General features: G+C 47.5%; 6 protein-coding genes across 6 annotated transcripts; 5 read left to right on the top strand and 1 right to left on the bottom strand.

Annotated features, from left to right (window-relative positions):
• Positions 1-258: 258 nt before the first annotated feature.
• On the bottom strand, positions 259-1,448 carry N7466_004964 (isopenicillin N synthase family dioxygenase; the record flags this gene model as incomplete). The annotated part of the gene is made up of 3 exons (XM_057164361.1): positions 259-485; positions 537-972; positions 1,098-1,448. 3 exons carry the CDS (start codon positions 1,446-1,448, stop codon positions 259-261), a joined length of 1,014 nt encoding a protein of 337 aa, XP_057023042.1.
• Positions 1,449-2,355: 907 nt separating this feature from the next.
• Positions 2,356-3,135, top strand: N7466_004963 (uncharacterized protein; the record flags this gene model as incomplete). Its single annotated transcript, XM_057164360.1, has 1 exon — positions 2,356-3,135. One exon carries the CDS (start codon positions 2,356-2,358, stop codon positions 3,133-3,135), a length of 780 nt encoding a protein of 259 aa, XP_057023041.1.
• A 1,023-nt stretch (positions 3,136-4,158) lies between these two features.
• On the top strand, positions 4,159-5,369 carry N7466_004962 (uncharacterized protein; the record flags this gene model as incomplete). Its single annotated transcript, XM_057164359.1, has 2 exons — positions 4,159-5,212; positions 5,287-5,369. 2 exons carry the CDS (start codon positions 4,159-4,161, stop codon positions 5,367-5,369), a joined length of 1,137 nt encoding a protein of 378 aa, XP_057023040.1.
• A 1,215-nt stretch (positions 5,370-6,584) lies between these two features.
• On the top strand, positions 6,585-7,967 carry N7466_004961 (Rcd1-like cell differentiation family protein; the record flags this gene model as incomplete). The annotated part of the gene is made up of 4 exons (XM_057164358.1): positions 6,585-7,071; positions 7,134-7,289; positions 7,362-7,737; positions 7,793-7,967. The coding sequence occupies 4 exons, from the start codon at positions 6,585-6,587 to the stop codon at positions 7,965-7,967; spliced, it is 1,194 nt and encodes a 397-aa protein (XP_057023039.1).
• Positions 7,968-9,428: 1,461 nt separating this feature from the next.
• N7466_004960 (putative PHD finger domain protein) lies at positions 9,429-12,240 on the top strand (the record flags this gene model as incomplete). Its single annotated transcript, XM_057164357.1, has 4 exons — positions 9,429-9,602; positions 9,755-9,852; positions 9,928-10,147; positions 10,198-12,240. The coding sequence occupies 4 exons, from the start codon at positions 9,429-9,431 to the stop codon at positions 12,238-12,240; spliced, it is 2,535 nt and encodes an 844-aa protein (XP_057023038.1).
• Positions 12,241-22,840: 10,600 nt separating this feature from the next.
• Positions 22,841-24,403, top strand: N7466_004959 (uncharacterized protein; the record flags this gene model as incomplete). The annotated part of the gene is made up of 1 exon (XM_057164356.1): positions 22,841-24,403. The coding sequence occupies one exon, from the start codon at positions 22,841-22,843 to the stop codon at positions 24,401-24,403; it is 1,563 nt and encodes a 520-aa protein (XP_057023037.1).
• Between the last annotated feature and the right edge of the window lie 807 nt (positions 24,404-25,210).

The following is a 25,210-nucleotide window of genomic DNA, read 5'->3' as shown; positions in this document are numbered from 1 at the left end:
ATTCAATGTTGGTTGGTGGTCACCGGTAAGTTGATCTCTTGTGAGAGAATAAAGCAAGAGCTGGTGGAAACACTAAACATTGAAGGCTTTAAATATCCAGGTCAACTGGTGTAACCTGCGAAATACTCCAACAGCTACCAGTACATAGTACACTTTCGAGCAGGAGAACCATATTCAACTTGATACTTTCTATAAGCTTGCTTGGTTATATATGGGTCTATTTGGATTTTTCCTTTTTCTCAAGAAGAATCCCAACTCTCAGTATTGCATAGACGCTCTCATCTGATTATAACCCGCTTGCGTGATCGGCTCATATTTGGCCGGTTCATCACCTCTACAAGACGGTATACACTCAATCACCGAATCAGGGTCTGGGGCCATAAAATATGGGATGGAAAACCGCCCCCGAGTCATCCTCTCTTTTCCTTCAAATCGATCTGCCAAAGGTGGCAGAGTGACCCGATGGCTAGTCGATCTCAGACGATCTGTATCTATTAGTCGATAACTCAGCAGGGTAAATCAGACGTCACACAAACCATTACTCCATCTCTGTAAAAGATCCCCCACATTCATCACAATGGCATTTTTAATAGGCGTCGCGGGGACAAAGGTACCCGGCCGGTGGACGTCCTCCACCTCCAAGCCGCCGCAGTCATCCTGGAAGAGCAAGGTGATCGAACTCCAGTCTGTATGCGCCGGACAGCGAGCTGCACGGTCATTTTCCAATGCCGAGGCGGGTACAGGCGGATAATGCAGCAGGCGGAGCTGGTTGTTATGGCCCGAGTGCTTTTCGAGCAGGTGGTTCTCGTCGAGGTCAAGGCCCTTAGCTAGAGCTTGCAGGATTTCTCCACCCACACGAAAGCATTCGCCGTAGAAGTTTGTCATGAACGAGCGGAATCCTGGAAGCGTTTCTTCGGGAATCCATTGGTTTGGTTGGGAGGGATTGTTCTCACTGCCAATGTCGTAGCTTTCCTGTCATCGGTCAGAGAAAGACCCCAGCTTGGCCAAAGTATGTATATTTAATGGGTTAGGAACAGGAGATTGCAATACACATGTGCAAAAAACCCACGATGTTTTATTGGCATCCTCTTACTTACTTTGATATCCGGGACCTCCCGTAGCTCTTTCGCCCGCTCTTGGTCATCCTCGGCACTTGTCGCTTCGAGCCCTGATACCTTCTCTAGCCCCGGCCATGAATAACCCCGATGCACAGCCCATCCCTCTGGGTGAGGAGCCTGAAGCTTCTCTTCTTGGGATAATTCAAAGAAAATCTGGGACCAGTGAAAGGCGTCGTCCAGCAGAGATTCCGGTAACGAATGGTTGACGATATAGACAAACCCCACCTTCTGGCAAGCGGCGACGATCTCGCGGGCGATGAGGAGTCGACTGGTGTCGTCGGAATTCCACCGGGCGAAATCCACGATCGGAATAGCGCTTGCTGAATCCATGTCTGAGGTCATTGCAATCTATTGGAAGCACCTTGGTAGAATATCCTGCAAATTCAAGTGCAGGTGAGAGTGAGAGTTTTGGAATGCTGAGTGAGACACTGAGACTTCGGGTTAGCACAGCTTACACCCAATGGGAACTCCCCAAGAACCCAGTCGAGTCATTGCTAAATATTTCAATGTTGAATAAGTCGCAGTAGCATAAATTTTGTTTTCTTGTTCCGTTCTAAGGCATCTATACTGGGGAATTTAACCCGTGTGTTGTTGTATTCAATCGACCTGTACGGAGTAGTTTCGCACGATGACACAAGAGGGTGAAAAACCAGCCACAGATGGGATACTATTGATAGCAATATTGGAGCAGAGAAAAGGGATCCACAGTAAAGATTTATTGCATCGTCATATCATACGACTTAGTAGGTAGTACATACGAGTCAAGCACGAAGGGAAAAGAAGATGATTTGAACGGGGCCCGGAATCAACCAATGGTGATTTGTGCCCAATGTCCGCCAAAGTCCATATCGGTTGCTGTGGCAGGGATCCCGAGAGATGCACTCCACTACATCATAATCCCTCTTTTACCCTGAACCCTGATCTGAAAGATTTCCTACAATTTTTGCACGAAGTCGAAACTGCTATTTCTCATTGTATGTCTGGATCAATTTCAATCTTGAATCCCATGATTTCCTGATAGTACATCGCTAATGCTAATCTTACTCCTTTGAGTAGTTTGTTGATACCCCGACCCTCGATAACGAAACATGAGAAATTGAGAGCATTGGAGAAGCCCTTGAACAACCCGAATTGCACGCCCTTTGCTTACCCTCCATTGAATCGTACTCGGGCGAAGACGAAGCCAAAAAAAAAAAAAAATTTCAATTGTGACATATTTGCCATCTAGTCCACGAGAATGCGAACATCCAGGTGGATCGGGATCTGGGCCACATTCCTCCCCGCCGTCCTATCGATAGAGACCGCACCTTTTTCCTCCCCCGAAGATGCCCAAACCAACAAACGAGCCTTCGAAGTCCTTCAGATCTTAAAGCGCAGCGATAATTGTCCCAGCGGTTACAATGCCTGCACGAACGAAGGAAATTCCGACGCCTGTTGTATAAGCGGAACCACTTGCACCAAGGACTCCGCCGACAACATTGCTTGCTGCCCGACCGGCGCAAGTTGCACAGGAAGCCTGACAGGCACCGCGACCAGCACCTCAACTGGCACCACGGAGACTGGAAGTAGTTTCGTCTTCCCACAAGGAGCGACCGCGACAACTACGACGGAATCCGGGACAGAGACCGTGTCTACGGCGTCGGGTGCGTACCCATTCGTCTATGTGCCGACGAGCTTCGTAAATGCGCAGTCGTGCTCCTCTTACTACTCGCAATGTCAGTCGGAGTACACGGGGTGCACAGAGGCTCTCATGGGCCGCTACGGCGTCACGGTGGGTGGATCCGGTGGGGGTGTGACGGTTGAGGCGGTCACCGCAACGTCGCAGGCCACGTCTATTTGCTCAAGTCTGAGTCTTGAGGCTTGCCATGGTTTGAGTCTTGCTTATTGTGCTTCGGTCGCTACGGCCACGGCCACGGCTACAGATGCCAGTGGGAATGGAGCTTTGCCTGGTCGGTCCTCGAGTCTTCATGATTTGGCTCTGGGGCTTGTTGTCGGGTTTGCGGGCATGGTTATTTGATAAGATGTGTGATGTGATATGATACGATCTTGGGACGCATTTTACTGGGGAAAACTTCTTTCTCTCTATCTTTGTATATTTTTTGGATGATTTGTTTATGTTGGATTCTTGATGAACCCCGAGCGCTTGGGGGATGTCCATAGCTACTAGTAGGAGCAATTCATGACATGCACCATTGGAATCCCGGCCGATACGGAATTATGGGGCGTTGGAGCGATTGGGCCGTTGCTTGTTGGGCTGTTCATTGGTGGCACCGATAGTTGCGGTGTATCGTGATTCGTCTGCCAGTCAAGAGTCAAGGGTATATGCTAAGGTAGTATGATCAGATCAATGTTGATTATAGGCCATAGCTAAGATATAGCTAAGAGCTTCTAAGCTACATGCCAGGAACCTTCTTTTTGCTTTTCATTCTGTCGAATTGACTCTTTCAACTGCTTCCCAAGGTTTGAGCTGACAGGTCGAGGATTCGGGATCTGACCGCATGCTGATCGCTGCCACGCGGGGTTGGGATGACGAGGGGAGAGAGTGCATAATGCAATTTAAATTGGCCTGTCAGAATGCAGGATTTAGAGACAAAGGGCAAAGAACAAGAGCAAAGACCTTTTTTTAATATGAAACCCAGCCTCCCAAGTTAAAGAGAAAAAAGATGCGGTAAGGACGTGTTAATTGGGCGATTTCCAAGCTTGAAAATCGGGTGGTTGGGTATACCAATAAGTTAATAACGGAGGCTGGGAAAGTTGACATCCATAGCAACCACCACTTTCTTCTTCTCTCCATTCCTCTTTGTTTCCAAAACATTCTTTTTCTGCATTCCTTCTCCCGCTTGGAATCTTTCGCGAACCCATATTTTGTTCCCCTACACCAGGTGGTCTACCGTTGTAGATCGGGGCATACAAATTCCGGACTGACTTCGAGTCATCGCAACGTACATAACGATAATCAGACAAATCAACGTCCCCGATAAACGCAGCCCAGCGATATTTCAAAGCGCCACTTGGGACTAAAAGCACTCATCCATTCGCCATGCGATCCTCCGTCTTGATCTCCACGCTTTCGAGCCTATCCCTCCTACTGAACTATGTCCCAACCACGATTGCAACCCCTCTAGCGACATCACTACCGGCACTATCACTGTCAGCTTTGCAGATTTTGGAGGGAAATGCGCTCGAAAAGCGGTGCGATAATCCCTGCGGTGCAAATAATTGGCTTTGCTGTGGATCTGGCGAAACCTGCTACACCAACAGTCTCACCCAGGCAGCATGCAGTACAGCCTCCACTGAATGGGACTATTACACAACAACCTATGTGGTGACCGAGGAAGACACATCCACCATCACCTCAGTCTGGAGCTCACAAGTTACAACAGCGGCGGCAGCTACGACTACTGCAAGCTGCTCAGCCGACCTGGGCGAGTCAACGTGCGGGACCACCTGTTGCGACGCGGCCTCGGAATGCGTGGATGGCCAATGTGTTGCCGAAAGCTCGTCTGCAGCAGTGACCGGTACTGCTACACCTGCGGCACGAGAAACCAGTAGCGGCGAGTCTACTGCGACAGCAACAGCAGCCGCCACTACGACCGAAGCATTCATTGCGCCCGTGAGCACAGACGGATCTGATCTTATTGGAGCCAAGGCTACCAGCAATGGAGGTGGACTGAGTGGCGGGGCCATTGCAGGCATCGTTATCGGAACGATTGCTGGTGTCATTCTGCTCTTCCTGTTGTGTGCTTGCTTCTGCTTCAGGGAGGCTCTATACGGTCTGCTTGCTGCGCTTGGTATGGGCAAACGTCGCAGAAAGCAAGAAACTATCATCGACGAACGCTACTCCCACCACTCGCAAGGTAGTCGTCCACGTCCTCAGGGTGGCCGAACGTGGTTTGGAAGTCGGCCTGCTGCCGTGACGAGCGAGATCAGTGAGAAGAAGGAGTCTTCCTGGAGCAGCTGGGGAACGGTTGCGGTTATCCTTGGTGCGCTTGCGCTCTGCTTGGGATTAAAACGACACAAGGACCGCGACGACGACAACAGAACCGAGAACAGTTATCCAAGCTCGTACTATTACTACTCGGAATACACCCGAAGTAAGTTCTTTTCTCAAGCAATGATTATGACTTTCGATGTATCCCAAATATACTAATGACTTCCCTACAGGTAGCGACAGCTCTGGAGGACAAACTCGAGACACACGACGATCTCGAAGATCTCGCACACGATCACGACGCTGAAGAAGTTGACTAGTCCTTCTTTCCCGAATTACTTGATTTATTGACCTTGTCATGCATTTACGGCGCTGATTTTTACTACGACTCATGTATCATTATGACTTACTCTATGATTTTTTCTTTTTCTTGCCTTGGATGTGATGAGATTTATGCTATTTATCCATGTCGATATGAGTTGTGCCCTGGGAGGTTTTTTTGGAATAGGGCACGTACGATTGGGGATGCACATATCAAATTTGTGAACGGATGCTGAAAATATGATGGATGAGAACGATTTAATGCATTTCAAGGAATGAATACATTCTGAATAAACTTTCCAAAAAGCCTACTATATCAATAGATCAAGGATAGCCAGTTCAAACATTCTTGGAATGTTGGCACTGGCAGTTGCAACAAAAGGGTAAACAGCTTGTAGTACTTTAAAGGGACCCCTGGGGAAGACTTGCAAAGAAATACATATATCGATTCAAAAGTAATTTGCGTAATGTTGCGCGATTTTCAATCGCTCACTTAATTCTTTTTAGATTTCCTACTTGATAGTAGTATAGTTAGTTAGTAGTCAGTTAGCCCCAGTACAAGGTACTTATGCCTAATATATCGCGACATCTTTCGAATAATCATACAAAACACTTCATGAAGTGAGTCGTATCTAGTACTATCTACCTTGCATATAGATCAAAGTCTAGCCTTGGCTGAGAGCCACAGCTCCGGGGTTCATGGTTGCACTAAGCACGAAGCCGTGATTGGGGCTCGTCTTGCAGGTACAATGTGCTATGTTCGTATAGAAAACCCGGCTAATCTGCACCACACATCGATTCTGCAATCGATCCCAAGCGAAGTCAAATGCATTGAGCAAATGGAAATGTAAGAGCAAGAATTTTGCCCAAGTCAATTTTCTTGAGTGGGTAAAGTCGGGGTTGGTTGAAATAGTCAGCAATACCCGTGTGACAAAAGGGCGCACAAACTGAGCAATGCAGTGGTGGAACTCATTTCGCTCCCCGCCTTCCGTCCTTCTCTTTCTCCTTCTCGTCAGGCAGACTTCCGCTCCGCTTGGTTCTATCGCCCCTCAACGCCAATTCATCAATGACTCTCAACCTGAGTCCAATTCGCTGACCTTTTCTGTTTTCTTCCTCATTTTAAACTTGCGTCTGGCTCTCCCCGTCCACCCAGTTTTCGTCAACTGTCGCTTCACACCGAACCTTCGTGGGTGTCTGTCTCATCATCGCTCGCCATGCTCCAAGCGCAGAGCCAGCACGTCTTCTCCCACCAGCATCAGTACCCGCAGGCTGATCCCGCGTGGCTGCAGCACCAGCAGCAACAGCAACAGCAACAACAGCAGCAGCAGCAGCAACACCACCAGGCCCAGCCGCACCAGCAACACCAGCAGCAGCATGCCTCCTTGGTCGCTCAGCAACATGCTCAGGTCCAAGCTGCTGCCGCCGCTGCGCAGCAACAACACTATGGTCGCTTGGCTATGAACGGTGGCAACGGCGCCGTAAACCCTGGTCAGGCCTCGGGCGGCATCGGCGGCATGGGCGGAGAAGGTTTGGCCAATGCGGTCTCCAACATGGAGGGTGCCATCAGCGATGAGAATCGCAAAGTCTTCATCTGGGTTGCAGAACTTCTGGACCCTGCCCGTAGGGAAGCGGCGCTCATGGAACTGAGCAAGAAGAGAGAACAGGTCCCTGAGCTGGCTCTTGTGATCTGGCACTCATTCGGTATGATAATATCGCTATTGTGGGGGCGCTTCCGACCGGTACTAACTCTCGGCAACTTGCAGGTGTCATGACTGCCCTCCTCCAGGAAATCATCTCAGTCTACCCCCTTCTGAACCCTTCGCAGTTGACTGCCGCCGCTTCAAATCGAGTCTGCAATGCGCTGGCGCTCTTGCAGTGCGTCGCATCCCACAATGAGACGCGCACTCTTTTCTTGAACGGTAAGCCATGATCATGCCAAATCACCTCTCTTTCCCTCGCCTCTTACTAATTGTTCATGTCTTGTCGCATAGCCCACATCCCTCTCTTCCTCTACCCCTTCCTCAACACCACCTCGAAGTCTCGCCCATTTGAGTACCTCCGTCTCACTTCGCTCGGTGTCATCGGAGCCCTGGTGAAAAACGATTCATCCGATGTGATCAACTTCCTGCTTACAACTGAGATCATTCCCCTCTGTCTTCGTATCATGGAGACCGGATCGGAGCTCAGCAAGACTGTTGCTATATTCATTGTTCAGAAAATTCTTCTTGATGATATTGGCTTGGCATACATCTGTGCCACATACGAGCGCTTCTACGCTGTCGGCACAGTCCTCAGCAACATGGTCGGTCAACTAGTGGACCAGCAAACGGTGCGATTGCTCAAGCACGTTGTCCGCTGCTTCCTTCGGTAAGTCACATTTCTATATCTACCCCGGGTGTTTCGGTATTAATGCCAGATTCAGATTGAGTGATAACAGCCGTGCCCGAGAGGCATTGCGACAATGTCTACCCGAACCTCTTCGGGACGCCACCTTCTCATCCGTTCTCCGAGACGATGCAGCCACCAAGCGCTGCCTGGCACAGCTCCTCATCAACCTCTCAGACAACGTGTCTGATGGAGCCTCGGCGGCCATGTAACATACTAAAACGCATTTCTTTCATCGCAGGATGTTTTTTTTCTTCTCATTTCGTTATGCATGGGACGGGTTTATGGCGAGTATCGGTCACAAGGCGCAAAAGTTATGGGCAAAGCACAAGATAAACTACTTATCACCATGATGGGCCCTGGTGGTAGTGCGTTTCTATTCAGGCAGCTTTCTCTTTTCTTTTTCTTTCACTCTGTCTTTCAAGGTTTTTTTTATCGCAGCATTCATCTTGGGACTTGTCCCAGGATTCGGTGATTTTCGTGTTGATGGGAGGGGACTCATGTATTCCTATGTCCTTTTTTTCCTCTTTTTTTTCAGCTTCCCTTCCTCTGCCATTTCCCCCCCTTTCTTTTTGCATCTTGGTTTTCCTCTAAACTTGTCTTTACCTTATCTATTTTTCGCGGCGCTCACAGTCGGGTGGCGTGGGTTTCTGGTTGGCGCTATCGTTTTATGTGCATTATTTTCCCTCGACTCTTCCATTTTTCGCTATGAGATAGACCCCTTTGAGCCAGAGATACCACGATCCGGTCTTTATTTCTTTACTGCCTTTTCCCCCTCTGTTCTGCTGGCTTATCTCTGTACATGTCCACAAAAGAATGTACCTTTTTTTCCACTTGTTTATCCAGGTAGACTGGGGTGCTTATGTTATTGTCTAAATTGATCTGATCGCTGGAGGTCACCTCGGCACCTGGGCAGCCGGTGCCCAGGTGTGGAATCTAATGCATGTGAACTATCTAGATATGCTGGGTAGCACTCTAATCAAATTTTTGTTTTCGTACATGTGTATGCCTCAACTTCAAATGTTGCTCATCCCAGACTCTTTCCCCCAACATTGAACCCACTAGCTTGACTTTATGATGGCCAGGTGCCCACATGCATATGTGCAGGTGATTGTTAAATGTTCAAATTGGCTTCAATGAATGTTGGGGAAATGCATGTGTGTCCTTACTAGTAGTACGTACATTCACGAACATTACACATTTATATATTTCACCAACAGCCTACGATAGATTAAACTTCCTGAATTTTATTTTAGATCTTAGTCTCAAATGTACTCGAAGACGCCAAGCTACAAGGGGTCCTACTAGACTCTGAAAAATAGATCAATCCAATTGATTCAATCTTCAATAATAACATTCAAGTTCTCCTCAAGTTCTCGTTCCTTTGTCTTTCTGTTCTAGGAAATTGACCAAACGCGACATTCACGTGACCTACCCGTTCCGACGCGCCATTGACTGAGATCATCTCGCCTCTTGAACACGAGGAGCGAACGAAAAAAAAAAGACAACTCCTCCATTTATCCTCCACATCCTGCTGAATTACTTCAACTTGAACACCAATCTGATACAAGAATCTACTTGTGGGACTGTGGCAGCACTCTGACTCCTTGAACCGCCCCTCGAAACAACCTCCCCTACCAACACCCCGGCCTTGACCGGCCGTCCCCGCCGCAATGGGAACGCGAAAGCGCAGTCGCTCCGAGGCGATTGTTGCCCCTGTACAGCAGCCAAAAGAAGAACCGGGTCTGCTCCAGCAGATCCGCAATAGCTGGGAATTTGCCAATCTCATGCAGTACATTGCCATGTTTGGCAAAATTATGAAGATCGATGAGGATTTTGAGATCGAGGTAAGTGCCCATGGAAGTCTTTCTTCATTCCCTGTGCGCCTGTCGCATTTCGTGGCGCATGGATAAAACTTTGATTTATAATTATTTCGCGCGCTTCTTCACTGGATGAGCGGGGTGGCTGACACCATATCTTTTTTTTTGCTTGCATGTAGGATCTTGAAGATGAGTGTCTCAAGCCCGAGCATTCGCTTAGACTACTTGATATCGGACTGTGTTTGCTGAAATGGGTCTCATCCCACCGGGGTCTCACGTATGTCAAGATGAATTATCCCTGAAGGCTATATATGCCTGGAAGAAGGTACCGAGAGCTAACTATACGAGGCAGATCTGACAACTTTGATGAATACACACGTCGACAGTACAATGCGAAGTCTCCGAACCTCCCGAATCCCTTTGGCCACGATGAAGAACCCCTGAAGTTTCTCCACTTCGATGTCTTCACCAAACTTCGTGTCCTTCACCAACTGTCTGTGTGGACCTTCTGGAACGCCGATCGCATTCGGGATAAGCTGCCAGAGAAGAAGGAGAGTGATCAACTTCAATGGGTGAGTATTCCGCCTCTTTGCTAAGAAAGCCCTTTCTAATTTCCCACAAGCGCATAGAAGAATTCGGATTTGACCGCGAAGGCCGCTCCTACTTTGTCCTGGACGATAACCGCCTCTACCGCCGAACAGAACCTCCGATTCCCACGCAACCACGCCCCAAGAAAAAGCCCAAGAGCCGTTCGTCACGGACATCCCGAGCCTCGAGACGTGTGTCGGCCCTCGCCGCGCAAGAAGAATCCGATAATGAAAGCAAGGGGGACGATGCCAATGGCGCCACTCCTGGAGATGACTACAAGTGGGAGTGTATCGCTGTCACTCTTCCAGAATTTCAAGAATTTCTGGAAACCATCAGAAAAAGCAAAGATGCGGATGAGAAATTCCTCCGCGATCGACTTGAGGAGCATGTCGTGCCCCTACTGGAGAAGACCGAGGAGGCGCACCAGCGCAAGCGCATGAAGCGTGAAAAGGAATTACACAACATGCAGTTACTTGCCGGAGCTAAGCGGTCCAGTCGACTTCAACAAAAGGACGAACGTGAACGTGCTGAGAGAGAGGCCCTTGAAGCCGCCCGGAAGCACGAGACCGATCTGGCTGAGGCTCGTCGGGAGCAAGCGAGACAACAACAGCTCGAGCGTGATCGACAGTCGCGGATGATGACCCGTGAGCAGCGGACCAAGGATCGCGAGCAGAAGCGTCTCCTGCATGAAGCCGAGCTTGAACGGATCGCCGCAGAGCAAGAGAAATTGGAGCGTGGTGAAGGCAGAGTCTCTGCACGGAACCTCAAAGCCGAACTAGAGAAGTCCCAAAAGAACTTGACAGAATTGGCCCAAGAGGACGAGTGGGTCTTTGACTGCTCCGGCTGTGGTGCGTATGGAGAGAATCTCGATGATGGTAGCCACAGCGTTGCCTGTGAGAAATGCAACGTCTGGCAACACAGTAAATGCCTTGGCATTTCCCAAGAAGCCGCCGAGAAGGAGGACTTCCACTTCGTGTGCAGTGATTGCAAGCGAAAGGCAGAAGAGGCCAGTAGGCCCAAAATCCCACCTCTGAAGTTCCGCGTTAGCTCTTCCGCGTCGCCTCAATCCACTCCCCCGACGAACAAGAAACGCAAGGTGGAAGATGGTGACCTTGTTCCATCCTCGCCTGTTAAGCAGTCTCATGCTGCCCTGGCTAGCCTGCAGAATGGCCCTCAACCACCCACTATGCATCCCGCCCAACCTTCTCTTCCTCCTCTACCTTCCCACGGCCAATTTTATGTTCCTCCGTCCCCTGAACGTCGTCTACACCCCACAAACCAAACCCCTCTGCCTTCTTCCAGTCCTCCTCGACCTATGTTCTCTCCACCAAAGAATGGCCCTATCAACCCTCTCACGAATCAACAGCCCAGACTCGGACCCGGTCAGCATATGTTCAAAGCTATGCAGCCAGGCCCACAGCTTCCTCCCATTGGAGCCTTCCATACTGTGCGGCCTTCGTCCTCCAACTCTGGATTCGCTCCGACCCAAAACCAACCGGCTATGTCGCCCACTCAGGGCAACCATGAAGTTGGGCCCCTCGCAGGATTTCCACACATCGCGCATGCGAATGGATCTGGCCACCGATCCTCATTTGAAAGCTTCGCGACTCCCCGCCCTCAGTCTGGACATGGAGTCCTTCCATCTATGTCTAGCCACTACCCGTCCTTTTCTGCTCACGGAACCCCCAATGGCAACCACTCCTCTCCTCCACACAGCTCCCACGGAATTGGCATGTCGGGAATCAGTCCTACAAAACAATCCCCTCGTCCAGTGACATCGGGCAGCGGCATGGCAGGCGCCCCGGTTCTACCTCCGATCCGCCGACTGGAACCTAGCCCCAAACTTATGGGCCGCAGTTCACCTGATGCTCCAATTCCTCCGCCGGTGAAGTGTATGACTCCCGAGCAAGAAGAGCGCCGTGCGCGCGAGAATGCTTCCATCTTCCACCCGGGGCCAACTCACGCCGCTCTCATGTCATCACCTTCTATGAACCGTATTCCTCCTCTTGCGCCTGCGGCCACACAGCCAGAGCCTATGCCATCACCTCAGCGAGGTAGTGATGCGTCGCGGCAGTGAATTAAATTTTTACGAATAATATCTATGTGTTTTTTGAAGGGTCGAACCATGTCATTTTTGGTGTGGACTTGACTTAGATTAGATCGAGGTCACATCGATCGATCGATCGATTTCGCGGTTGAATTAAGCATCATTACAGTTTTGGCAAGATCCACCTCCTTTGTCCAACCCCCTGAGATAAAAACCCGACTTTGTGGACCTCTCCGTTCCGTGATGAGGATGAGTGGGATCGAATGATGGCAAGCCGGAGTTATTAACCCCAAGCCTCACCTCAATAGTCCAAATGAGTGAAAATGGTCCGTGTCCTTGATGTCACAATCACCGGCTTGTCTGATTTTGATTCCGGTGAAGGATGAGTGAGAACGAGGTACATCACTATCGTCTGATATGCGTCTGATATGCATCGCGACGAGGCTCAGCGTGGCCTATGCCCTAAAAACTTGTCTTTTTTCTTATTTTATTTTATTTTGTTAGTCTGTCCAAGGTGTCTGGGGTCATCAGGAGCTTTGATACCATATAGGCACCAGTTTATCTCTGTTATGCTTCCCTTGTTTTTCAAATTTTTTTTCCCCCGTTGACATGTGCATTAAGATGGTTGGGGATTGGGCGTTTTAAGATGGCCTGGAGGCCGGAGTTCACGTTTGATTTATCTTCCTAGCTCAGGCTAGGAGTGTATTGTAATAGAGAACTCAAACCGAGACCTTCTTATGCCTACTAGTAATCCTGCTATTATTATATGCCCATCTAGAATTGAAGTTGTAGAGGATGTGTGTCTCTACAATAGGAACACCACGTGATGAATTACGTACTATGTGTAGCATGTACTACTATACCACCAAATCAAGCTCCATAATGATTTACTCCTATGATTGCAACTTCAAAGAACAAACTATAACAAAACGATTGTAGCCCCCACTACCAGAAAGAAAGAAAAGAAGAAAAGAAGAAAAGAGGGAAAAAAAACGAACCCCTGTTCATGATTGCAAACGCCGACCACGACAACATGCAGATGCAGCGACCGCCAAGTCCCAATTCAACCAGTTGCATCCATACCAGAACCCAACAGCGGCTTCGCGCATTTCGCGCAGTCACTGCGCACTTGGGCGCATGTCAGTCCCTGTACAGTTATCCGTCATATTGCCATATTTCAATAGTGGGAAAATCGAGAGACCAAAAAAAAAGCCTCAAGAATATTAATTGATGGAAAAAAAAAAACGGCAATCACAATCTCAATCCAAAATAACACCACTAAAAAAACATACGCCGAATCCACTCTCTAACCTGCCTAGGAAGCTGTTGGTAACTAGTGGCGCGTATCTTTAGCCCAAGGGTTTACGCAATCCTTAGTTAAAAACTGGAAAATGGACTTGTTGGGCACAATATCGGCATCTGCGCCGTTAGCGTAGGGACAATTGTACGTGATATTAATCACGTGTGTTAGAAAAAGGGCAAAAAAATTCCAAATCAAAAGTACTGTACATCATGTACAGGAGCGAGATCGATTCACACGCTAGAGACTAGGGGGATCCACATGTCGTAGATGACACTAAGCATAGACGCGCGCATGTCGGTCCAAGGCCCGTGATTCGCCCAAAGGCAAAGTTACAAAACCCCATCTCAAATAACGGAGGAACACGAGCGTGCCCTCTCGTTGGTCCTTTGGCCCCCGGGGGACTTTTGCCGATGGTTTCTCTTGTTTTTCGTACCACGGAAATTGATACATCGGTTTTTCCGTTGGATTTCCGCTCGAGGGGGAAAAGCTTTTGACTTGGGCTTGGGGCTTGGTCATCCGGAGATCTCCTGAACCTTGTCGCTAAAACAGCATATTTGGGAAACACCGGCATAATCAAGGTCGGGATCACGGTCTCCATAGGCCCCGTTCCTAGATGGATGTATAAGGTTTACATTTATGGCCATCTGGATATACCGACTCTCCGGTCATGATATCTGTGATCAATCCTTCGTAAAACCTTCTCTTCTGCGACTGTTGCCCGTTCAGGCGATCAAATGTTTGACCGTATACGTAGTCATGTCGCTGTCGCCATCGCCGTCGCCGTCGCCGTCGCCGCACGTGCGGTATGGTACTTGGAATTCCATCGTATCCTACTTTCGGTTAATATCGTTACGAGTCCGAGAATTGCAGATCCCCAATCAATCACAGTCGTGACGAGGCGAGCAAGCTAACCACGTAGTTCGTACACTAGGCTAGTGCCTCTTCCGCGCTACAATAATGCCAGACTAGTAACGGTGCTCGACCCCTAAACAGCTGTATATCCTTCCAAACCGGGAGTTGATAATCTCCATGTCTTCGTTATTCGTAGCAATTTGATCCAGCGAGTGGATTAGAACTTAGGGCTTCCCCCGCCAATCCTCCGATTCCTCCGATTCCTCCGCTGCTCGTGCGCTTGTCCGTTTCAGGTAAAGGGGGGAATGGACCGGGGAAGACATTCCGTGATTCCTAACGTAGTCAAGTCAGGTCAAGTTATGTCGCGGGTGGATCGGGGAGATCGCGTAGCTCTTGCGCTAGGGGTGTGATTGGACGGGATTTAATAGGAGTGCCTATCACATCCCTGAAATTGGGCGAGGCGAACTGGTAAAGGTGGTCTAGGCTCGGAGATAGGAGATGGCGTCTCCGACTCTCCACCATCCGGAATAACTTCTGACTTGCCCCCCCCCCCTTCTTCTCCCTTTGAGTTGTCTCCAAGGGATTCAAAAGGATTGAGGATATTGAAGTCAAATGCGAATATACAAAGTATAAAAAAAGGAAATACTTCAAAGTACCATATTGGCTTTTTTTTTTCTAGAACCTGAATGCAATCCATGGTTGATTGGGCTGAATTAAGTAGGAGTCGAAGTTCGGAAGGAAGTTTGATCACAAATGAGACAATCGCGGGAAGTGAACCTTGGAAATTGGGCAACTTAGAAGTCTGATACGAAATCTACATCGTATACCATATTCCGTTAGCGTTGCGCAGCGTCGAATGATGAATCTTCAGAAATACCAGAGCTCGGAGACTTTGAAATCATTTGACCAAGTTGAAATGGTTTCCATATTTCCTTTTCGTGAACTAAAGTATGAAATAAAGTTGTAGTAGGTAGTTCGACAAGTTGATCTCTTTACTAGTAACGAAAGCTCGGCAAAAAAAAAAGGGGGAAAGGGCAAGGATTGATCGGTTTTCTAACTATTCTCCTGAGTCAAGGCTAGCGAATCCACCCGTAGCGAAGAAAACAAATGACTCGAGTATTCATATGACAGACAGCCCTATCAACTGATCACCAGGGAAAAAGAGCCTGACTAATCAGGATCGGAGTCGATTAACTAAGCTATGCGTCCTCCTGCGGCCGTGCCCAAGACGATCACCTATCAGAGTAGAGTTTGAGTCGACCGTTTGGAAAGGGTCGATCAGGACCAAAGCTTCTAAGTTTCTGAGAGCCGTGCACGCAAGCCCTGGAGATCCACTCCTGCAACTCATTTCCATGTTCAAAGTGGGACCGGAAATGGTCCATCCACTCGCAACGAAGATGTGCATTTGCCTTGCCGCAGAACTAGATTGCCAACCTTTCTAGACGCGTTGCCCGAGATTTCGTTCGAATTGGGAATCTGTGACCTCACCAGTCACCGAATCTAGCACTTTTGTGCACTTTTGTGCACAGCTACGAATCCAGAATAGGAAGACCACATGGCAGTTCATAAAGAATCTCGATTTTCCAGGCTACAGACTTTATACCAGATAGGGAAGAAGCAACAAGTTAAACCAAGGTAGGGCAATTCATATCAACTTTGGTAGTCACGACTCACGGCATAACCTAACATTGAAATTAGTCAGGCTGGTTACCAGTCAAACCCACAACTCAATTCATTCATTCGGCTTTTATATGATTTTATCTCTTTATTTCTTTATGATTCTTTATGCCGTTGTAGACTCCAGACTCGGAGGGAAAATGGTGGGGGAAAAAAAAGGAGGAATACCTCACGATGGTTGGCCACAGGTATTTGTCAAACAGCTTTCTTAGCGGCATATCGAAGCGAACTATTGGCCTTCCCACCTCCCCCGGACAAGAGAGCACGGACAATGCATTGATTTTTATTCCTTGGATTTTCTTTATTCGCTACAGGCGATCATAATCATCTGCATTATGTCTGCCTTTTGGGGGCCATATCTGCCAATCTGGAGGCTTAATCTGTGCATGGATCTCAAGGGACCTTTTTGCTATAAACTCTTTTTGGGCCAATATTTCCAAAAAGCTTCATTTTATTGATCTTAACATTCCTCATATTTGGTTTACTCTGCAAGTAAATTAACTCATCTCGGATATGCCGTACTCCTGAATCTTCTATTTCCGATCTGGGTAAAAGGGTTGTGGAAATTGCTATATTCCACGGTTACACTTGCGATGAGTGGATCGGCCGAGCACACCCGAGCGGCACGGTAGATTACGCCTCTGATGGGCCCAAGGCCTACATAGAACTAGTTACCTTGTGTAGAATAGAATAGACATGAAGCCCAGTGATGCCGTTGATACAAGGGAGAAATATGGTTCTTGCCCACTTGTCGACTTCATCCTGTTTTATCATATTTTCACTGATATACGGCTGCCTTTTTTTTTTCAGTAATCCCATTTTCATGTTTGTCCTGTACCCCATAATGATGTGATGATCCGCATAAGAGACAGATCTCTTGAGGCATGTGGCTTTTGCTAAAGAATCGGAAAGAGCCGATTGCCCCTTACCTAGAAAAGTCAAACACCAGACGATGGCACTTGTAAAACACATGACTGAACTCGTATGCGCCGCTATCCTTTTAGTAAAGGAGCTACATGATGATAGTCCACTATGACGAACGCCTTGCCCATTTCCCCCCTTTCTTGATCCCTGTCAGTGGGGAGTAACCCTGTAACCCTGTAACCCTGTAAATCCGCAATTCCCAAATGAATCCCGTAACATTTGATGAACCCCGATGGTCCCCGGAGAGGATATTGCCTTTGCGACGAGGACCATAAGTTTTACCCCCACCTCCTCCACTTCTCCCCCCTTGAACCTTTCCCGCTTATGGATAAGTCACAATGGAGAGAGATCTAGATCTATCGTCAAAAGTATAACATAGACAGACACGTGCGTATTTTGGTTTCCCCTTCCATAACTTAGCTCCAAGACGAGAAAGCGGAAGCGAAGAATACGTGGATCAAGAACAAGAGCCCGAGTCAGGGGGTGCATGTGTGTGACTGTCTAAGGGAGGGGAGAAAAGAGGAGAGGAGAGGAGAGGGGGTGATGGACAGAGGGGCGCTGACGATCCGGGCTTTGGGTCAAAATCACAAAAACCGAGTCAGTACTCCGTAATTGTACAATGATGCCCAAAAAACAACTACTTTCTAGAATATCCCACCCTCAAAAAAAAAACCAACAACGCCTTATTACTAGCCTCTAGATACGCCATGAGAATGTCATCGACTCAAGAACGTGCAGGTATGACTCTAAGATGCATAAGCGTGGATGTGTTGGGACAGCGATACTGGTCGCCAGCACTGGCGGTGTCGAAAATAAACAAGAAACGCACGCCCTGAGAGAGTCAGTGAACGGGATCATAGCCCACGATATGAGGATCGACGCTCGCTGCCGGCATGTTTATCTTGCCCAGGAAAAAACAAGCGAACCTCGCGGAATACGGCCGTAAAGAAAAATCAATCCTGGAAAGCACAGGGCACCAACGGTTTTCCCTTGCTAGAAGAGGAGATAGTGGATCGAGATGCAGCGAAACACAAGCAATCAGCGTTCGTAAAGGAGCCGATACGCGCTAACCACTTTTCTAGTTGCATTTTACGATGTGGAAGGAAAAACAAGGTTAAACCAAGGCCAATCGCGAGGCCATTTGGGCGTTGGGTGACAGCGTAAGCGTGATATCCACCTGTGGCTTCGTTTGTTTTGGGTATGGAGGATGTTTTCCTTTTCCTTTTCCTTTTCCTTTTTTTTTCTTTTCTTTTTTTCTCTCTTTTTTTTCAGCTTTTTGATTGCAATTTGTCTGAGTGGGGGAAATGGAAAAGAGGCAAGTGAATGTTACACTACTGTTGCCATCTTTACCCTTTTTTTTTTTTTTTTTTTTGAAATATAATCGAAAAACAAGTCAATCCAAGGGATAGAAGACTCCCGGGCCCCTTGATCGTGATCCATTGAGCCTCTATGTTTGTGAATCTACAAGGATTAGCAAGAGATCCCCGAGAGAGTTTTTCTTTGTGATTGTGTTTCCCTCGTGGCAGCCATGGCTTGGAATGTTCTGCGAAGTTTCCCCATTATGGTATTACCCCGGTACCTGCTCCCCAGTCATTTAGACCGGGTGTAATAGGCTGGTTAACCGGCTCGCTACAGGAAATGCCATGGGTCAACAATCTCAAATTGTGACGAACTGGACCAATGACCAGAAGTGGATGAATCGTGGTGATCGATGGCGAAAGTCAACCAGTGATCCACGCACGAGTACCAGCACGGCAAGATCGGCCATCTCGGAGTATCTTTTCTCTCCGTTCTCCAAAATGTTCTCCATTCTGAATTTTTCATTTATTTCCTTTTTTTTTTAATTTTCGAATTCTTATTTCTCCTGTTGGTCAATAGTGACGACCGCTTGTTGCCCTGACTAGCGTCATCCACGGAACAAAAAAAAAAAAAAAAAAGGCACGGTACGGGAGGTCAATGATTTTCCAGATGTAGATAATGGATAGTCGACTCCATACTTTCATTCTTTATTTGCAGAGTTTCGGCTGCTCCCCCGTAGTTTTGTCGATCTCCCATAGAAGAACACAGAAGATATTGTAAATGCTTCAATGTGAAAGGACATAAATAGCTCTTGCCTCTCATGTGGAAGCTCCTTGAAACGCGATATCTTTAGAAAAGGTTTGATATCTTTAGAATCTTCGCCGGATTTGGAAAAGCCCATAGATCCGACCTGTTTGAGAGTGAGACAGTAAGATATCGGTGATCGGAGGTAAATCAACCGGAACTTTCCGCAAGCCTTCTGGAGCCTACAAAGGAAAAGTGGGAAAGTCAATTAGGGTAGTATTGTGTAGGTATTTTTTTTCGAGTCATGAATTTGATTTCCTGTGGGCAGTGTCGAGAAGGCAACTGAAGTGACAGTGCTGTCAGTCTATTTGATGGAAACGCCTGCATGATCTTGACAGGTTGAAGTTTGGCTGAGAGGTCTGAGCGTCCCATATCTGTCACTCCAGTAGATCGACAATGTGCACGTAAGATTTGGAATTCGTTGTAGATCAAGACTTTTCTTTTCTTTTCTCAAAGACACAATCTTCACTAGTCGCAAACTTTACCTATAGATTCATGGATAATTTGGTATGGTATGTGAGAAATGAGACCTGTAGATCTACTAGTAGATTATACCCATGTTTAATGATCCTGCACATAGGGCGGCAAACTGCCATTTCCCCCTGCCCTTGAGATAAGCACCTTGCGCGTAAGATTACACGCTCCCACAGCCTAGGTGCTGGGAATGCCCTCCGCCATTTATTTCTTTGAAGATGCGGTACTCAGGAAAATCTCACTTTGTCAACCACATGGCAAACTGCGCCTCCGTCGAGCACCGTTGTTCAAACTCATTGGACACAGAATAGGGAACTGACCGCCGTACCAGGATGTCTCACAAAGAAACCCATGTAAAAACCCTGTATTCATATCCCTGGCGATAAAAATAAAAACGTGGGTTGAGAGAGGGGGGAGGGGGGTTCCTGCGCACAACAGGATTTCGGGGACCTGCAGGGGCAAAAGGGGAAATCTCATGAACTCTACCAAGTGAGCCGTGAATATGTTCACCGCATTTCAAGAATAACACACGGGGCGCAGTCTCGTGAACCTGTAACCCCGGTCAGTTCGTCAGTATCAAAGAAAACGGCATTGTTGAGCTAAACTTGATCCGGCGGAGGCGCCGTTTCCCCCTGCAATCGCAGAGCCGCATAGTATCCGATTACTATAGTCTGGGAGAGAAGCAGTGGGTTCTGTTCAAGGGAGTAAAAAAAAAAAAAAAAAAAAAATCTTCTTCTCTCCCACCTGTTTCTCTGATGTTTATATCGCGTGGTGAGTGGGGGATAACATATCCCGAAATCCGCCAAGATAGGGTTCCCCGACATCATTTGACATACATATCTCGGAGCCTTAGGGGGCGTGTCGATCCCCCTGCAAGGCCTAAGTGGATCACACGTGAGGGTCGAATCATCAGCTTTAGCGCGGGGGGAGAGGAGATGTCTGCCCCCGAAGAGCCGATCGAGGTGGAAAAAGAACCCCGGTTACGTTGGAGAGATGAGATTGGTAAGTGAGAGCACGCGGCATAGAACCCCACAAAAATTAGGGGCGGTTGTCCTAATGCGGGAGAGCAGGCGAAAGTCCAACCAGTCTAGGCATCATGGAAAGATTAGCCAGAGAGCGGTTTCACCAATCAGCAAACAGGTGGCGTTTATGGAGAGACTGACTCCATGCACACGGAGACTTAAAGATTTAGGGCTAGTTGTATCTTGAGCCGACGGCCCAGGCCGACTCCACTTTCTTATGGGGCTGTCAGCACCCAAGCCCGTCGATCAGTCGGGGCCTCCGGGAAAAAAAAGAGGCAGAACCATTAGGAACCATTACGCAGCCGAGATAGACGGCGGGTGATTTGGATTTGGATTAAAATTACTGTCATACCCTTGTAATCCTCTATTGTTCCCTAACTAGACCCTATCTGATTCGTTACAGGAACATTTGTCATGGCCTTAACTGCCGGGCTCCATATTCCATGGTCCCCTTCGTGATAGATGCATGCCTGGAACCTTTTTCTATGATTGATTTTAAACTTTCTGATGAACAGTTATTGTCTGAGGTCGGTGCTCGGAAGTTATAGAAAAATAGTCGTCAAACACTTGAAAATAAAATAAAATTAAAATGATAAAAAAAAAACAGATCACGAGGAGTTCGATCGGTCTGCTGTTACTCCGTATACAGGGACTACAGTCGCTAGTAGTATGGTATAATCTCTTTCCATGCGGGTAACATAGTGGATCGTGCCATAGTGGACACCACATATACACGCTAATCTGGCAGCACGTACCATTACGCAGTCAACAGTTCCGCTTAACGTTAACGGGGAATTTAACTGTCAACGCCCCATAGTGGCATCGTTTATAGTGTCCAAAAAAAAACAACCAATATCTACTAGTATACCTACGACTAATTCTTTTTTTGGAATCTTATTTATCTTTTATTTTTCCTGGATTTGGAAACTTGCATATGGGAATACTGTCGGCGGTCGTAATCATCGAATACCGACATCTGGACATCTTTACATAAGATTTGTGGGATTTTACCCGTCATGACCGTTTCCAACCGGTCCATTACAACCCCGGGTACCGTTCCCCTTCCCCTGCCCTGCTGCCCTGCTGCCCCATGTCAATAAAATTAAATCAAAGAATAGAAGATATTCCGAAAAAGATCTCCCGAGAGTATTACTAAACATGTCATTTTTAGCATATTTTCAAATCCTTCTCTTTTGTTTCCCTTTAATGTATATCCATATTTGGCACAAAGGAACGAATATAAGAATGCTTCGTATAGGGTACAGACTCCAGATATCCAGAGCCCTTCGTTTCTTCTCAAAATAAATACAAAGAAAAGAATCAAAGAACAAGCGAATCAAAATCTAAATCGGATGCAAATAGACAGGGCAGACCAATAAGAGATGATGGTGGGGAAAATACCTTTACCTAAATCAAGCCAACCATCGGTGTTATTGGTCGGCTGTTCAGTGGTAAAAAGGGAGACGATTTAAACATGGAATAGAGATTGATTATTCAACAGGAGGGTTTTTGTAAAAAAAAAAAAAAGAGAAAATAAAACAAAAAAATCGTATAAAATACGAAAATCCGAAATGATAAATTCATAAAATCATAAAATCATAAAATTATCCTGGTCACAGCCTAAACCAGAAATGAAAATCGAAAATAAAATAAAATAAAATAAAAATAAAATAAAATCGACAAAAAAAAAAGAAAAAAGAAAATAGAAAATAAAGTAATCAGGAAATACAAAAGAAAGATACTATTGCGGTCTATATTGTTATTCTCCAAGCTTGAGTCAGTTTCAGCCTCTCAGAATGGATCTTGCCGGTTAACACTGATACTCTGAATACTTTGCCCCATTATCCCATTTTCTTATTTATTCAACTGACCCACCCATTGCAACTTCCATTCAATCTGCACTTTATCCTTTCAAACCAACCATACTCTTCAAACGTGGATTGTTTGAGCCAAAGGAATTTCAATCTACACTGTGTCTCTCTTGTTTGTCTCATCTGCCCGTCTCTGTCTCTGCACTTGTGTCGGATTACGAGCTAGCATTTACGACTTCTGCTCGCATATGCGAGACTGTCTCCTCACAAACTCGCGTATCACCAACACAAGCTTCCTTCAAGTTTCTTCTTCTTCTTCCCCTTCTTTTCTCCTTTTGGAAAGAATTCCTTCTTCTGCAATCCCTCTGCACTGTCTATCAAGATAGACGGAATCTTCAGAGAGAATATCTATCCATTACTTCTACAACTCTTCAGATTTCAACAACTTGTTTCTCCCTGGAAACATGTCGGACAGGAATGGACCACCGAGCTTGCCTCCCTCTCCCCCGAGTGAGCAATTGATCGAGAGAGATTTCCCCAGGGCATTTACAGATGCTACTGGCCAGGTCTTCTATTCCCCTGGCGACCAGACCATAGTAAGTACCCTGGGCTCTTTGGTGCCCCTCCTTTGTAATTCAAGACTTGCCTCGATCCCAGATTCTAATGCTCTTAAAGATTCGTTCTCAGCCATCAACTTTCTGGCATTCCTCTATGCCAACTTCTCACCCGGTAAGTTCGAATCTCTCTATATTTTATTTGATGGGCATCGAGTTAATCAAGAAACCCAGATAATCCATGATCCGGCGATGAATACACCATCTACCACCAGCTGTGAAGAACTTGGTAGAATTTCCGCCTCCCCAACCCCAAGTTGGTCACCACTTCCACAGCGTCGGGCTGGAACTCCCCGTCGCCCCCGTGAACGACGCCCCCGCCGGGCCAGCACCAAACGCAAGGCGAAAACAGAGATTGACATCGATGAACCATTTAGCATCTCCACTGCTCATATGACGAATATCCCCATCCGTGATATGCATGCTTGGGCCCACCGACCGGCTGAAGAACGTCATGAACAGGCCAGACAGAAGAACAAAATCCCTCGGCCAATGAATGCCTTCATGATGTATCGTTCTGCCTATGCGGAGCGAGCAAAGGCTTTTCTACACCAGAATAACTATCAGTTTGTCAATAGCTGGATTGCCGCCAGCTGGGACATAGAAACCGAAGACCTTAAGAACTACTACAGGGACATCGCTTCTCTTGAGAGTAAAAACCACCACTTTGTACACCCACAGTACAAGTTCTCGCCAAACCGGGGACCAGTGGTCGCAGCAGTTGCAGAGCCAGTCGCTCCATCCCACCCTGGTCCCTTCGTGGCGGACCATGGCAGCCCTGCATGGAGCGATCTTGACTATGCGCCATCTCAGGCTTCATTCCACGAGCGGTCTCACAGTCTGCCCACTGACGTTGTGTACCACAGTCGATCAACCACGCCGATGAACTCTATTCAAGAGATGTCTTCCTTTGGACAACCAGTTTGGTCTGGTGGATATCCAATGCAGAACTACAACACTGCCTTGCAAATGATGACGACCCCCTATGAGGACATGTATCAGGGCCACCGCAGGTGGACCGTTTCCAATGGCCTTAATGGACTTCCTGGTGGCTCTCACCATGATCTCCTGCAACCTCATCACAACGACGCTATCTCCGGTCGTGTCTCTGTGGAGGGAAGCTTGGACCCCCAGGTGCTCAGCTACAAGGTTGAGTCCGAAGACACATCCATCTTGACCCCTGCGTATTCTGCAGTTCCAAACCCCTACCCGGAATGGAATGAACGGGACACATACCTGGGTGTGCCGGCTGTGTCGGGTGCGTCCAGCCCGGCTCAATACCCCCAGGCTCCATTGATGTCCTCGTCTCTCCCCACAAGCTTGCAACATAACCCCTCGTGGGACCCCAACCACTACCATAGTCTCAATGATATGGGTGAGTCGTGGGAAGCAGCTCCTCTGTCGAAACTCTAGATTGTTAGATTTCACGACAAGATACGAGGCATGACATACAAGGCGGAATTCTCTCTTTGCGTTGGTACTTTTCTTCTGGAATGTTTTTTTTTTTTATTTTTTAGGGAGCTTCACAAGCAACAAGGCGGTCGCACTTAAGGATTGTGTGAGGCAAAATCATGGAGGAAGGTTGGATTTCAGGCAATGGTCCCGTGGAGGTTATCTTTTATTTCTCTTCCCTCTGCAGGCTCTAATTTTTTTTCTTCTCCATTTATCTACTTGCTCAGATCGATCTTGAATTGAATCTTTCACTCCGAACTTTTGTGATTATTTATTAAGGAACTGAATATGGTAGATTGAAACTCGCTGGAGGAATTTATTATTTGAGTATTTGAGTATTTGAGCACCTTGTAGTTAACTATTTCCCAGTTCTAGTGTATGTAAGCATTGCATTTTCAACCATTTTAGATCTCGCAAAGAACACTCTATCCAGTGCTCCGGCGCCCTGTGTACAAATCTGCATTTCAGATTTTCAAAGTCGCCATGTTTGAACCTTCAAACCCCAAAAATCGCGTTAGTACATTTTGTATGCAACTCTCCTTGAGCCCTAAGTCCGGCCAAACGGTCTCACCGCCCAGCGTTTGTCCACCGCCTCCATCATCCAAGCGCTCAAGCTGATCTCTATCGTCAACATTTCCACCTGCAGTACTGACAGAGAAACGGGAACCTTTACCAAGCCAATCCGACCACAGCTCTGTGAAGCTATCCCGAAACTTTCCCTACAAACAAGCAATCCAGCCTTCTTACGCCAACCCATCACCCCACTCG

The sequence above is a fragment of the Penicillium verhagenii genome, assembly GCF_028828195.1.
Source record: "Penicillium verhagenii strain IBT 33310 chromosome Unknown utg000005l_segment0_segment0, whole genome shotgun sequence".
NCBI lineage: Eukaryota > Fungi > Ascomycota > Eurotiomycetes > Eurotiales > Aspergillaceae > Penicillium > Penicillium verhagenii.
This window is presented reverse-complemented; position numbering and strand designations above follow the sequence as displayed.